At 40.2% G+C, this 15,759-nt stretch overlaps 3 protein-coding genes across 7 annotated transcripts in view; 2 read left to right on the top strand and 1 right to left on the bottom strand.

Annotated features, from left to right (window-relative positions):
• Positions 1 to 806: 806 nt before the first annotated feature.
• LOC139413660 (golgin subfamily A member 7-like) lies at positions 807 to 7,745 on the top strand. 2 transcript variants are annotated; one of them, XM_071161295.1, is made up of 6 exons: positions 807 to 912; positions 1,189 to 1,314; positions 4,754 to 4,906; positions 5,120 to 5,221; positions 5,431 to 5,490; positions 5,814 to 7,745. In XM_071161295.1, exons 1-5 carry the CDS (start codon positions 904 to 906, stop codon positions 5,476 to 5,478), a joined length of 438 nt encoding a protein of 145 aa, XP_071017396.1. In that variant the 5' UTR covers positions 807 to 903; the 3' UTR covers positions 5,479 to 5,490; positions 5,814 to 7,745. The 2 variants fall into 2 exon arrangements, with proteins under 2 accessions (XP_071017396.1, XP_071017397.1); XM_071161296.1 differs by having other exon boundaries at positions 818 to 912; positions 6,742 to 7,745.
• Positions 7,746 to 7,930: 185 nt separating this feature from the next.
• On the top strand, positions 7,931 to 15,593 carry LOC139413658 (R3H domain and coiled-coil containing 1). 4 transcript variants are annotated; one of them, XM_071161291.1, is made up of 9 exons: positions 7,931 to 8,071; positions 8,754 to 8,887; positions 9,133 to 9,270; positions 9,530 to 10,211; positions 10,617 to 10,789; positions 11,021 to 11,091; positions 11,286 to 11,381; positions 11,562 to 11,686; positions 13,135 to 13,265. In XM_071161291.1, exons 1-8 carry the CDS (start codon positions 7,970 to 7,972, stop codon positions 11,672 to 11,674), a joined length of 1,509 nt encoding a protein of 502 aa, XP_071017392.1. In that variant the 5' UTR covers positions 7,931 to 7,969; the 3' UTR covers positions 11,675 to 11,686; positions 13,135 to 13,265. The 4 variants fall into 4 exon arrangements, with proteins under 4 accessions (XP_071017392.1, XP_071017391.1, XP_071017394.1 ...); XM_071161293.1 differs by having other exon boundaries at positions 7,933 to 8,029; positions 13,135 to 15,593; XM_071161290.1 differs by lacking the exon at positions 13,135 to 13,265 and having other exon boundaries at positions 11,562 to 12,872.
• LOC139413659 (lysyl oxidase homolog 2A-like) overlaps positions 12,894 to 15,759 on the bottom strand; it is a 72,091-nt gene continuing 69,225 nt past the window's right edge. Inside the window, exon 15 of the mRNA XM_071161294.1 lies at positions 12,894 to 12,967. Coding sequence (XP_071017395.1) covers positions 12,894 to 12,967 — 74 coding nt within the window. The remainder of the gene's footprint in view (positions 12,968 to 15,759) is intronic.

Genomic DNA, 15,759 nt, shown 5'->3' with positions numbered 1-15,759 from the left:
TTAGTGTTCCTCAGTTTGTGGCAGTGACAGCAATGGATAATTTCTCTGTTTACTTAATGGAGTTGTTGGCCATATTAGTGTGTGGAGGAGGTGAGGCCAGACCGAGTAGTAGTTGGCTTGGTCGTCTGTGCTGCATTGATGAGTTTTAAATAATTTGTCTCAGCAGACCGGATGTATTGTGCAGTGCATGTATAGGGTGAAACGGATGGTGGTATTTGTGATGTTCCTCTGGGTGCCAGCTCACGTGGGAGTAGAGTGGAAGGAGGTGGATGTTATCCCCAAGCAGGCTCTTAAACATCCTAATGTTGAGATGGAATTGTCAATCAGTAAAGCAGAAGCCAAGGGGCTAATAAGAACAGTGAACATATCAAACTGGGAGGTGTGATCATTATCAGAAGATGGAGACAGTGGAACATGTTCTATTTCAGTTTCAGAAATATGGGAGGGAAAGGGAGCAATTATTATATTTGAGGAGTAATGGGGTCAACGAGCCAGGATTAAGATAACTGCTTCAGAAATCTTCAGGGGATGGAGCATTTCATTTCCTTAGGGAGAACCGAAAGGTTGCGAGTTTTCAAAGGTAAAAATCTGTCCTTCTGCCCCTGAACAAGGCAGTTAACCCACTGTTTCTAGGCCGTCATTGAAAATAAGAATTTGTTCTTAACTGACTTGCCTAGTTAAATAAAGGAAAAATAAATGATAATATTGGGTAGGATTTAGACCTTCACTGTCTCTGTTCCACACTTCAGTCCATTTGGTGGTGATAATGCACCGTAAAGTTGGTAGCCAACCACCATAAAAACGCCACAGAAGGAAGAAGACGAGTGGCAGCGTACTCATTGAAGCGTTCAGTCTGTGCGGAAGTACTACCCGAAGAAGCTAGCTGAAAGGAAAACGTCCACTATGGCTGAGGTAAATTACATTGATCGTTTGAACTGTATTTAGGCATTGACAACTAAGCCGTGTCTAACTAATTGAATATACATTTCACAATTTGGTGGCTGCCTGTACTGTGGTGCTTGGTTTACTAGCCAAACAAGATGTTGTCAACAAATATGGCTAACGTTAGCTAGCCCAATGTCCAGACTGAGCCTTCTGTGTAGCTAGCTAGATAGCTTTTAAGGTTAACTTAACTAGGCTAATGATGGACACATGATCCCATGATATTTATTCAATTCATGCTTTCAGGCGCACAACTTGCAGGACCTACAACATCAAGCAGCCGTCGCCTCCAAAGTGTATGTCCAGAGGGACTACAACTCGGGTACAATCTGCAGGTTCCAGACCAAGTTCCCCTCTGAGCTGGAGTCTAGGGTATGAGACCATACACACTTTTTACGTTCTTTAAAATTGATTTATTTTATATATATATATATATATAATGTTTATTTTAAATTGCAACACTAACAATATTACGCATCAATACAGGGACATTCCTGTGAATACAGGAACCCCCCCCCCAAAAAAAAAAATTATATTTCAGGACATCATTAATATGTGACAAGGCAATGAGACATTAACAGACATTTAGAGACATGACTTCTAATAATGTTTAAGTTTCACAACTTTGAGGGATTTATAAAACTGTAGCAGTTAAATGGGATTTTTTTTTTTTTTTTTACAAAATAAGGGATGTTTCAGCCCATTTACATTTGTGAATATGTTATTTGGCCACAAGAATAATAATATTAATAAAATAGTTATGATCGGAATTGCAAGGATAAGCATAATGCAAAGGAAATATTTTAAAAGGAGGTTCTTTAACTTTTGACCATAGCATGAGGTTACTTCCATAGCAATATATTGAATTATAATCACCAAAAATTACCTAATTAACTCCCAATTGTATCCACTTATTGTTGGATTTTTTAAATCCATAAGATTCAAGTTATTATTTTGAAAACTTGTAAAAGAGGGAACAACCTCATTAATATAAGTGTTCTTAATAAGTCCAAGTAAATTAAGTGGGATTGCTTTGCAAACCTTCATATTTTCTCTCTGAGTAATATTAACCTGAAATTTACCAACAAACTCAAACTGCAAAACTCCCCAGTTGTTGTCTACCAAATCACATTCAACATGAATACCCTTGTCAAACCAAAGGCCATAGAACGTTTCTTGATTCTGTCAATAGCCAAGGGAATAGCCACTCTATCCTTTAGGAAAAGAGCAGTGTCATCTGCAAATTGACTGATATTTATATATTTACCAAAAATAACCCTTTTTAAATTCTCAGATTTGTTAAGAAAAACAGCTAGTAAATCTGTGGCTAAAATATATAAGATGGGATATTGAGCAACCCTGTCTAATTCTTCTGGCAATAGAGAAACAAGGGGATGTGCCATTACTCATACCCACCGAACTGCTAATATCACCTTTATCACTTTACAGAGATTCTCCCCAAACCCAAAAGTAGAGAGTTCTAAATAAAATAAGTTGTGTTCTAAAGTGTCAAAAGCTTTTTTTTTAAATTATCTAAAAACAATATAAAGCCATCATCAAATCTAAAACCAATCGTATATGGTTATGGATACTCCTTCCTTTAATGAAGGCTGATTTGAGGTTCACTGATTTTTATATCATCAAGGCCTTTTTTCTGTTTTTTTGGCATAGACATGGGCTAGTAACTTCCATCACGTTGTTGGCAACTGACTAAGTCTCCAATTGTCCAGGTAAAGAGTCCTTCTTTGGTTTGGGTATAAGAACTCTTAGTCCCTGTCTCGAAGGAGGTAAGATAGCATTAGCAATACCCACTTTGTAGACAAAGCAATAACTCTCTAATATCAGGCCAAAAATGTAGCTGGGAGTCAGGCTATCCGGTCCAGGAGATTTACCTATAGGCATTTGTTTAATGGCTTGGTCCAACTCCAGTAATATCTATATCAGAATCACATCATTTCTTAAACCTTTCTATAGGCTAAATAGAGTTATTAACTGAATCAAAAAAGGAATCCAAGTCGCCTTCTGAAAGATGTGATTGATATGGTGAACTGTAGAAAGAGTATTTTTCTTATTAATCACTTCAAGATCATCAGATATATTGTCACTTACATAAATGGATGTAATACTATGCCTAGTCTGCCTACTGTTCTCCAAATTAAAGAAATAAGATGTTTTTTTTCACCTTTTTCAATCCATTTGGCCTTTGAACGGATGAAGGCACCCTGTGCCTTATCGTTGTATATGTCGTTCACATGGGCATTTAGCAAGCTATGCTTTTCATCTTGATTTAAATCAAGTTTATTGCTCAACCTGTTAATAACAACAATAATATCCATCTGCTTGTATAATCTTTTCTAAGCTAGCATTTTACCAGTAGTGATGGCATGACATCAAATTCTGAATGTAATCATTTCCCATTTGTTAGTAGAAGAGAGAGCATAATAGAGGCAGGTCTCTCTGATAAGAGTTTTAGTCTATAAACAAAATGACTTTTCTTTAAAAGAAAAGGGTTACATTTCCAGTATGCTTTAGTAAATATCTTGTCATTATCAAAAGGAAAGAATAATGGAACAATGGTGTGTCAGAGGAGCTGATGAAATATAAGATTCATAAGATTGGAAGATAGCAACCAACAATCAATTCTAGATTTTAATTGTCTGTCGCTAGTTGTAGAGTTGAACCAAGAAAATTGTTTTTAAGTTTGATTCTGTGAATGCCAAATATCAGAAAGGAGCATCAAGAGCAACATTAACATTTTTGGAGATGATTATATCTGTAAAATATTTGTTTTTCAACTCAATTAAGACTTTACTAATAGCTGTTAAAAAAATTTTGGCAGTATGTAATAACCATAAATACTTACCTATATGTATGGCCCTATGCAATATCTCATATATGCGGTGTTCAGATAAACGATTGCATGAATATACTTACCAGTTGAAACGGTATATGGTTTCATTAGCCTACTACTGTATAAGCAGGCCAACTCGTAAAGCAAGATCAGTCAGTCACTTAGCTCCACCTTGTGGCCGTCAATGACAGTAAGGCCCTTTTGTCAGGGCATCAACTTTATTTTTCAACAGTTTTGCATCATCTGGTAATATTAATGCCCGCTGCATTAAACTCTGTAGTTTTGGAAACGTTTGCAACTGGGAGGGTATTTTTATGAAACCTCTCAAAGCCATTATGCCGATCTTGTTCGTCAAATTTCTTGTTTAAAACCCTGGATTGCCTCGAAGATGTTATCATTGGTGATAGGCCGGGATGGTTGAGCCTGCCGAAGGGGTTATTTGGACACCTGTACCGAAGACTAATTCCTCCGACCTCTGTACCGTTACTTCTGGGGTAGTTTCAAAATATTCCATATAGTTGATAGGATCTACCTCGTTTACGACAACTCCCTCTACATTTTGCTGCTTCCATCTCCGCTAATGTTACAATACTAGCTAGCTAGGGTTGGCTGAACTTGCTTGACGTATAATAAAGTGGAAAAGTGAATCAGTAAACCATCAAACTAATAAAAAAATGCAAAAAAGACAGCAACAATGTTTTAACTGTAATCCTCATCAAACTCAAATTAGGGCTTGAATTCAATTTTAAAGTTCAGGAGCTCAGTTTAAAGCGACCACTCACTCCGCCATCTTGTCCCCGGCCGTTGACCACACACACAGCTACTAAGCAGACCGCTGTTCAAATAGAATTGTCATACATTCCTTCAGTTTGTGTAGTCAGTGTACTTTTCCATTATTGCTCAGTGACTTTGGTCGTGCAGAGCTCTTACTGAGGGGTCGATGGGCATACTTTTTTTCAGGTTGACAGGCAACAGTTTGAGGAGACGATGCAGACGCTCAACAACCTCTATGCTGAGGCTGAGAAAATTGGTGGCAAGTCTTACCTGGAGGGCTGCTTGGCCTGCATGACCGCCTACACGATCTTCCTCTGTATGGAGACCCATTATGAGAAAGTAGGTCCCTCAGTCTTCTCCATAGAAGTATGCAGGCCAAGGGTTAGTCCCTGTGGGCCAGGGTCTAAAGTAGTGCACAAACTATATTGGGAATATGTTGTCATTTGGGACTGAACCTATGTTTTATGACGTGGCCATATTAGGTGTATTCTTTTATTATTTTTTTAGGCCAAGCCATGAATTGGTGAAAGGGCTTACTTTCTTTGTCTGTAGGTATTGAAGAAGATCGCTAGGTTCATCAAGGAGCAGAATGAGAAGATCTACGCTCCTCTGGGACTGCTGCTTACGGACCCAATAGAGAGAGGTCTCAGGGTTGTATCCTTTACTGTCCCAGAGGCTCACACTATCAAAGGTTGCTTCCCAAATGCCACCATAATCCCTTTATATTTTCCTTGGGCTCTGGTTAAAAGTAGTGCACTGTAAAAGGAGTAGGATGCCATTTGGGATGCATAGCTAGACCTTTCTTGTGTAACTGTCTTGCATTTCTTGCTGGATCCCAGCTCCCTTAACTAACCCCTCCCCAGGTTGAAATCACCATCTTTGAGGATCGAAGCATTGGGTCCGGAAGATAAACCACACCAAAGGTGAGTGTTTTCTCTGACATTCACCTCATTTAAATAAGATGTTCTCTCATCCTGTTAACTCTAACAGGGGATACTAATGGAAATAAGTTTCATAGCAACCTCACAAGAGCTTAGTGTCTAAATAACTAGAAAGAATTAGAATAATATTGACTTGGAGATACTGTCAAATTATATGTCTGGACTTACATTCCCTATGGTTAATGAGCAGCAATGTTCAGATAAGCAATGTTATTTGACAATTCCACTGCTCCATGCCTCCAGCTGTCAGGACTACCTTCACACTATTGTTAATTTGAAGTGTTTTTGTTTTTGCTCTTATGCAGGATGGCCTATTTCACCTGGTGCTTCCCAATTGTCTCACCACACCATCAATGATTCCTTATGGATGTAGATATAATTGTTTTTATTTATTTCACATACGAGATGGGAAATGTGCGCTAGTAGCCTATATTCCAGAGAGACCAACACTCCCTGTTTTTACATGTTTATTGAGATGATTCATTTTAACGTGAAAAGTCTTATTCTAGTTAAGCAAGACCACACCTTTAGTATGAAGGGTGCCATTTTGTTTTATATTGCCATTTTTTAACCCTTACTCGTAATTAAAGGTGCACTGTGTAATAGGTCAATGCAAATAGCCCTTAAAGGTATATTTCACCCACAGTTTTTAAACCTGCGTTTTTAAAATATCCTCTCTGTTTCACCAAAATGTACATAATTAGTCAAATGGTTCCTTACCTTGACAGTAGTCTATGGGCCAGGAGAAACTGTAATCCGCCACAATTCAGATGTTTACTTTAGCAAATACAATGAGAGGGAATGGGGCAGTGCTAGCATGTTCCAAACTCATGGATTCTCGTTCCTGGAGTTTACAAACGATAACCATGTACAGTAACATAGCACATTTTCTGAGTTATGGTTTGCTACTTCAGGTACTTCTAAGTTGTACTTCTCAAAAACCAACTATAAGCTTTTGCTAAAATGTTGCTGCTCCTTTTGTATGTATACTGAACAAAAATATAAATGCAACTATTTCAACGAAACTACTGAGTTACAATTCATATAATGAAATCAGTCAATTGAAATAAAATAATTAGGCCCTAATCTATGGTTTTCACATGACTGGGCAGGGGCGCATCCATGGGTGGGCCTGAGAGGGTATAGGCCCACCCACTGGGGAGCCAAGCCCAGCCAATCAGAATTAGTTTTTCTCCACAAAATGGCTTTATAACAGACAGAAATATTTCTCAGTTTCATCAGCTGTCCAGGTGGCTGGTCTCAGACGATCCCGTAGGTGAAGAAGCCGGATGTGGAGGGCCTCGGCTGGCGTGGTTACATGTTGTGAGGCCGGTTGGACGTACTGCCAAATTCTTCAAACAATGTTGGAGGCGGCTTATGGTAGAGGAATGAACATTAACTTATTTGGCAACAGCTCTGGTGTAAATTCCTGCAGTCAGCATGCCAATTTAGACATTGGTGGCATTGTTTTGACAATATTTTTGTGGCCTTTTATTGACCCCAGCACAAGGTGCACCTGTGTAATGATCATGCCATTTAATCAGTGTCTTGATATGTCACAAGTGTCAGGTGGCTGGATTAACTTGGCAAAGGAGAAATGCTCACTAACAGGGATGTAAACAAATGTGTGCACAAAATTAGAAATGTTTTTGTGTTTGGATCTTTTATTTCAGCTCATGAAACATGGAACCAACACTTTACATGTTGCGTTTATCATTTTGTTCAGTATAATTGTCAGAAGATAACATTATTGATTTGGTGTGTGTGTACTTTTGATCACCTTGTAGGCTATTTGATGTGAACTTGTTTTGTATGCAGCGTTGTGTGGGTTTGTATTATGGTTTCTGTTCTATAGTGACAGTTCACCAGTGTTTAAGCACACAGGTTGCCTGTTATTGCCAATAAGAACCAGGTTTTCACATTAGCTAGTTTGAATTTATTTAGCTTGACTAAATATGAATTGACAGGAATTGTGACTCCAACCCTGACTGTGGTTCAACATAATTATGGAGTTTCTAGACTACCCCCTATCCTTGATATTGTCCAATATGTGTAAATAATTATTGACCGCAAATCCACCACAGAAACCTTGAGCATGCGTTGAATCCCAAGACAGGAATTAAAAGCCAATCTATTGTTTGTTCTTGTTATTATATGTAGTGTAATGTGTATCTACAAATAAACTATTTTCTTGAATAATCTGTGAAGCCATACTCAATTAAATATAGCTCACATTACATAATTGTATTTTTTTTTACTAGATAACCAGTGACCACAGCTAGACAAACTGCAAATGAGTGAAAAACATTTTTAATTTAGTCAACAATATCCTACGATCAATGGAGCGAGTCATCGTTAGTTAGCAATAATTAAATAGTTTATGTATGCATTCTGCGCCTATTCGCAAGGGGGCACAATTACACTGAGATGGAACCTGCAATAATTATTTGGAAGGGGCTGGATGCGTTTTCTTCAAGCGTTTGCTGTGTGCTTTGGAATAATTTCTCAACTTTTTTTCTTGGTAATTTATTATTTGGGCATCTTTTTAACTGCCAAACTAAAGGTTAGAACAAAATGTCAGATTTTATAATTGCATAAGTGAAACGGCTTGATTGAATAGCTTCTGTTCAGCATTTGCTAGCTAGCTATAGCAAAGTTAGCTAGCTAAACTTAGCAACGGAACACTATGGGCCAGGGATCTCCAACCCTGTTCTTGGAGCACTGTCCTGTAGGGTTTCGCTCCAACCTTAATCTAGCGCACGTGATTCTAATAATTAGCTGGTTTATGACATGAATCAGGTCAGTAACAACTGGAAAACCTACAGGAAGGTAGCGCTCCATGGTAGTTAGAGCGTTGGACTAGTAACCGAAAGGTTACTGACAAGGTACGAATCTGTCGTTCTGGCCCTGAACAGGCAGTTAACCCACTGTTCATAGGCCCTCATTGAAAATAAGAATTTGTTATTAACTGACTTGCCTAGTTAAATAAAGGTTTAAAAAAAATGAACCGGAATGTAGAATCCTGGTATGGGCAGTGCAGTGGATATAATATTGGACAAAGCTACCGTCCCCTGTAAATGTGGGATTTAGCTGATAGCGAATTTAACGTAAGTCTGGAAATGTTGTCTTAAAGTGCTTGCTAGATGTAGGATTGGGTTTTTGTAACCACACTGAGGTGTGGAACGGTTGTCGCACTGAGTCAACTGCCTCACCACCGTTGATCATGAAAGACTATTATTTTGCAGCTACAAAGTGCCAACATCGCCACCCTGGCGTTTCCTTGTTTTGATGGCTGTTATCTTCCCAAGCAAGAAAATGAATTTGTTCACACAGTCCTGCACGAACTGGATGCTTACCTACAGAGAGAGAAACAGAAAAGGTAAGCTGCCATTTCCTGCATTCTGTCACAAACATAAGTTGAGGGCTTGTCAATTTTTTTTGTGAGACACATTCCCTGTCAACGCCATTTCATGTAAATGTGTATGTATTGCATTTAGCTAGGTGTCAGAGATCATAATGTACCTACAGGTGATCAAAGTCTATCTGAGTTGATGTCACCAAAGTCACATCTTGGATGTCACCCTAAATAAGCTTTGGCTTGAGTGTTGTCCCCTCCCTCCCCAGTGCCCTACTCTTCCCCCCTCTATCAAGCAGACTTCGCTACCTGATTCACAAAACCACTGAGAACCACCGTAACCTCGCCACCTTCTCCGTGGGCGAGGGCTGGAGCCGCAGAGTAGTTGTCTGCTACTCGCACCTCAGGTAGAGCACACACAACAAGGTCTTAAATTGAGTACTCTTGTTAAATAAGTCTTCTGACCTCGATGGGACTTCCTGGATAAACAGCTGGTAAATTCATATGCCATATTATCATGTCACACTACATTAAATTGATCCAAGTCTGGCTGACAAAGTAGTTCTAAAGTAACTACATGGTATAGGGGCATCTTAATGTGAATTATTGCCCATTTATATCACAGCGTTACATGGTGACTTTAGTTTAGTATGTTATCTGTGCCAGGCTGGATCTGGGGGATGAAAGCAACACAGACAGTTTCTACAATGAGGCTCCTAGGAGAGGTATGGGGATGCAGAGCAGCAGAATGGACCTCCAGCCCAGACCCCTGGCCCAGCGGAGCGGCGGTAATGCCAAACGCCCTGACAAGGCCATCTACGTCCCAAGGGCGGCTAGGGACAGGCAACGGGACAGTGGCAGTAATCTCCACGGACCACCAGCAGGGGTGGACCTCGACTTGCCCCTGCCCACTCTCAGCTTCACCTCCTTGGGATGCACCTCCACCTCAGAGTCCTGCTCCTGCTGTTCCTCAGACACCACGGAGGGAACGCTGTCAGAAACGCAGGCCAACACCAACCAGGACAGTGTGCCTTCTAATACCACTAGTGTTGGGCAGGAGGACGACTTCATTCGCTTCTCAGCAGAGGAGCCCTGCCCCCACCCCCACGCCTGGGGCCAGACTGTGTCCTACTTCATGGCCCTGACCCTGGAGCACCAGACTAGGGAAGCCCAGGAGGAGGAGGAGCATGTAGCGGAGGAGCATGTAGCGGAGGAGGTGCTGACGGAGGAGTCGCTGACGGAGGAGTCGTCTGTGGGCAGTAGCAACGTGACCTCCCACCAACACCATGCCTCTCATACAACACCAGCCAAGGATGCTGCTAGCGATGCTGTTGATTTTAGCCGAGAGGTACAGTGTGGTGAAGTTCAGACTAATTCCATGACAATGGACTGGCGGGGTTGATCTATGGGGATTATATCATTTCTGTTCATTTCTTCAAAATACTTCAGTTATGAGATTTAACATTTTTGGTTTTGTAAATCCGTTTGAAAATGGTACAAAAATTACTGTGACATTATGGATTGTCCTCAAGTTAAATAGACTATATAGTTTTAGGTGTAGGCTAGCCTTTAGTTTCTATAGTGTGAATCAGGCATCTGTTTTAAAGGGAATGGGGTGTTACACTGGGGTGGGGGGTGTCCACAGATAATGTATAAGCTATATTTCACATTTTGTATATGTAAAAGGATTAATGAGAAACACTTATTTGGGATAGGTTGCTATATCTCAATAACTGGCTGAATTTCTCGTCAGATCAAGGCCCACTTGACAGAGACTGACGTGGCCATCGAACACGCCCACAACGACTACTCTTGTTTCGAGAACGTGTGGATCAACCAGGACGAATTTGGCCACGTCATCGAGATCTACGACTTCCCGGCCATGTTCAAAACAGGCGACCTGCTGGATGCCTTTGCAGACTACAGGTAAAAGCCTCAAGAGTATGGTGATGTTTCCCCGAGACGCTGATCTTGGATCAGTTTTAAAAAAAATCCAACTGATGGTTAGGATTGGGGAGGGGAAGCTGATCGTAGATCTGTACCTAGGGGAAACAATGCCCCACAGCACAGGTGAAAGCCTCCCCATGCCTCTCATTAAAGCCCACAGCACACTCATAAGGGCTGTCTAACTCTCCCAGTCTTGTCTCTGTCTTCCAGCGAGGAAGGCATGAAGATTAAGTGGGTGGACAACACTCACGCCCTGGGCGTGTTCTCCAGTCAATCTGCCGGTATGGTTTTTGAGTATATCTATTTTTTCATATTTTGAGGGATATTTAAGTCCAAGATGAGTCACGAGTTTCTTTTGGCACGTTAGAAATTGGAGTTGGTTGTGTGACCTACTGGCCTTAGGTGAGGAGAAGTTGGTGTTCTTTCTTATGACATTAGAGATGAGTCTTTGATTCAACCCTGTGTTTGTGTTTAGCCCTCCATGCACTTTCCATTCGGCACCCTCTCCTGAAGACGTGCACTCTGTCTGACGGGAGCAAGAAGGCCAAAGGGAAAGCCATAAGACGTGCTGGTATTGTCCTTGTTAACTCCATACAGTAGCACTAAGAAAAAAATATTTAAATTAAGTGGCATGTTCTATTTGGGTAAATAATGTTTTCATTGTAAGTAACTATAACTTGGTGGTACCATACTATTTGCATGTTATCTCTTTATTCCATACTATAATATAAAATGATTCTGTATTTCCCAGAGTTTATCCAGCCGGTGAAGGAGAGGCCACGGACAGACTCAGCGGTGGCCCGCAGAATGGTATCCAGAGCCCTGGGAGTGCAGAGAGGTGGAACGCCCTCGCAACGTTTCTGACCGCTACAGCAGGTGTGATGGCCTTTTAACGTAGACTCAAGAGATACAAAGTAAACCACAGTATTGGGATGACTAAACTACCGGGCCTCACTCTGCAATGTCTTTAGTTCACGTTGGTGCTCGTGATCACTGCATAGTGCAGAGTCTCAGTTTAAGAAATCAATACAAGGACGTCATGGTTTGCTTGTTTCATTATTGTTTATTACAGAAAACATGCAAGCACAAAATGCTTTTCCACATTCAACCATATTCAACCGTACAGGACAATCACCCATCTAGTAAAGAGTACCCTTGTCAAATGAAGGGCTATGTAGTTGCTGTATCACAAACAGGACAAATTGATGCAAAGTTTAATGTTCACATGTAATTCATGACGTTATACAAATGAGAAAACAAACCGATTTTAGAGTCCCCAGACAGTAATAATTTAATAAAATGTACTAAACTGAGCAAAATATGCTAAGACTAAAATGTATATTTATCTTAGGATCTTAAGATGAAAGGTTTTAAATATCGTTAGAGACAAACAAATCCAGTTTTGATCATCAAAAACAAAGTGGCAGCTGTATGGTTGTAATAATATTGCCTTATCCTTAGTTAATACTGTACAGGAAGACATGGGTTCTTCCTATTAATATTTACAATGGCTTGCTACCACATTGTCACAGACTGGCATGAAACTGCACTAAATTGACAAATGATTCCTCATTTATTTCATCAGTAAAAAATTATTCCCAATGGAGGCAAGACTTCTGCTACTTTCCCACCTACTTCATAGTTGCATAAATTCCGTCTCAACACGTTTTGCAAAAAAATAAGTAAGAAACTGTCTCGAAGTGCAGCAGGTGTCAAAAACATGTATTTTTCTCTCCTTATGGTGGACCAGAAAGGTTAGATGCATATATGTATGTATGACTGATTTGATAACATGTACAGCGGAGTGCTGGTGCTAAGGAAATTAGTGAGATCAGTAAAGACAGATGCTTCTTCAAGCTGGATCTTTAAAACAGGTTTTTTTTTTTGTCTGAAATGTCCTTACATCAAATGTTGGCATTGAGGTGAGAAAGGCTTTTACATTGTCATCCAGCACCAATAGGGAGGGAACACAGTACAGCGCTCCCTCTAGTGGTTGATAATGTCACAACAGTCTTGCTGGTCATTCTCATCAGTTTCGTGAAATAAAATGTTCCTCCCAGTCTTTCTATTGAGTCCATCCACACTACCTGTGTCCCAGCTGGTTATTCAAGAGGCCAGGGAAAGAGGATTCCTCTGACTCAGAACTCACTGAGCCACCTGAAGAGGAGAGACGAATGGGACACATGAAGAACTGCACTCATTCAATAGTGGCCACAGTTTGATAGCACCATATAATTACAGTTGAAAAACTATATATAATTCACTCACTGAAGTCTTCAAGCCTTCTCTCTCTTTGGACTGATTGTTTTCATGATCTTTTACAGGAATGTCAGGCTACAACTTGGCTACACGACTACAGATGTCCTTGCTACTTAAATAACTGGCAGACCATTGCTGTCCTATGACTTGTTCCTCTTCAAGTTCCCATTGTTTTTTTGTTGATGCCAATGTAGCACTCAAGTGTGTGATTAACACCATAGGGCTGACCCAAACCATACTATGCAGGCGTGGATATTTTCTATCATGGTCCCAACAACTATGGTGGGTGGACGTGTAATAAGGCTGACCCAGTACAGCTCGGGTTGGCTCCTTTTGGTCCTGTAGTGTGAATCAGGCACCAGTTTCAAAGGGAATGGGGCGTTGCGTTACTGTGCGGTTTGGGGTGTCGACAAGTCTTACTGTATTTTAACTTCGTAATTTGTTATAACCCAAACACTTAACAGATCATTTTAGCTTACCCTGGTTGCGTCCATACATAGATGGATAAAGTTGATACACGAGTTGTATAATTCCTATTATAAACTGGATGGTTTGAGCCCTGAATGCTGAATGGCTGAAAGCTGTGGTATATCAGACCGTATACCACAGGTATGACAACATTTACTTTTACTGCTCTAATTGCGTTGGTAACCAGTTTATAATAGCAATAAGGCACCTCTGGAGCTTGTGGTATATGGCCAATATACCACGGCTAACGGCTGTATCCAGGCACTCCGCGTTGCCTCATGCTTATGAACAGTCCTCAGCTGTGGTATATTGGCCATATACCACACCCCCTCGAGGCTTATTGTTTAATTAAGCCTCATTTATACATTGCATACTTGCGTAGCAAAAGGAAAACGGAAAGTAAAAAATGTCCGCAGATGCAATTGCAACCCGACGAAACTATTCAGGATCGCCATGTTGAGCAATTAATAAAATGGTTGATTTCTAATGCTAAAAACTCACTCATACATTTTCTGAAACATTCAAGCTGAATGATAAAATGTTACTTGTTTATGTTTATAAGCATTTTTATAAGCAATTATTATATAGAGTTCTGTTATATGCCATTGTTTTTTATGGTATACAGTACCAGTCAAAAGTTTGGCCCCACCTACTCATTCAAGGATTTTTCTTTATTTTTACTATTTTCTACATTGTATAATAATAATAGTGAAGACGTCAAAACTGAAATAACACACATGTAGTAACCAAAAAAGTTAGGTCAAAATGTATTTTATATTTGAGGTTCTTCAAAGTAGCCACTCTTAGATGACAGCTTTGCATACTCTCAACCAGCATCACCTGGAATGCTTTTCCAACAGTCTTGAAGGAGTTCCCACATATGCTGAGCACTTGTTGGCTGCTTTTCTTTCACTCTGCGGTCCAAACCATCTCAATTGGGTTGAGGTCGGGTGATTGTGGAGGCCAGGTCATCTGATGCAGCACTCCATCACTGTCCTTCTTGGTCAAATAGCCCTTACGCAGCCTGGAGGTGTGTTGTGTCATTGTCTTGTTGAAAAACAAATGATAGTCCCACAAGCGCAAACCATATGGGATGGTGTATCGCTGCAGAATGCTGTGGTAGCCATGCTGGTTAAGTGTGCCTTGAATTATAAATAAATCACTGACAGTGTCACCAGCAAAGCACCACCACACCACCTTCTTGCATCATGTTGGGAACCACACATGTGAAGATTACCCATTCACCTACTCTGTCTCACAAAGACATGGCAGTTGGAACCAAAAATCGCAAATTTGAACTCATCAGAACAAAGGACAGATTTCCATCATGTTTCTTTGACCAAGCAGGTCTATTCTTATTGGTGTGGTTTCTTTGCAGCAATTCGACCATGAAGGCCTGATTCATGCAATCTCCTCTGAACAGTTGATGTGTCTGTTACTTGAACTCTGAAGCATTTCTTTGGGCTGCAATCTGAGGTGCAGTTAACTCTAAAGAGCTTATCCTCTGCAGCAGAGGTAACTCTGGGTCTTCCTTTCCTGTGGCGGTCCTCATGAGAGCCAGTTTAATCATAGCGCCTGATGGTTTTTGCCACTGCACTTGAAGTTCTTGAAATGTTTCAGATTGACTGACCTTCATGTCTTAAAGTAATGGACTGTCGTTTCTCTGGGCTTATTTGAGCTGTTCCTGCCATAATATGGGCTATCTTCTGTACACCACCCCTACCTTGTCACAACAGAAATTATTGGCTTAAATGCATTAAGGAAAGAAATTCCACAAATTAGCTTTTAACAAAGGCACACCTGTTAATTTAAATGCATTCCAGGTAACTACCTCATGAAGCTGCTTGGTATAATAATGCCAAGAGTGTGCAAAGCTGTCATCAAGGCAAAGAAAGGGTGGCTACTTCGAAGAATCTCAAATATAAAATATTTTGATTTGTTTAACACAGTTTTGGTTACTACATGATTCCATATGTGTAATTTCATAGTTTTGATGTCTTCACTATTGTTATACAATGTAGAAAATACAAAAAATAAAGAAAAACCCTGGAATGAGTAGGTGTGTCAACTATTGATTGTGTGTATATATATATATATTATTATTTTTATTGACTATTGTAATGGCCAACATTACGATCCAGCAGAGGAAATTAGAAATCTGTCTCTCCAGTTTGTAAGACTAACCTTAAAGCACACACTTAAAGTGTTTGGGGACCATCCCT

This window comes from Oncorhynchus clarkii, chromosome 7, assembly GCF_045791955.1.
Source record: "Oncorhynchus clarkii lewisi isolate Uvic-CL-2024 chromosome 7, UVic_Ocla_1.0, whole genome shotgun sequence".
NCBI lineage: Eukaryota > Metazoa > Chordata > Actinopteri > Salmoniformes > Salmonidae > Oncorhynchus > Oncorhynchus clarkii.
The sequence above is the reverse complement of the archived record's forward strand: the minus strand, read 5'-3'. Positions and strand labels throughout refer to the sequence as shown.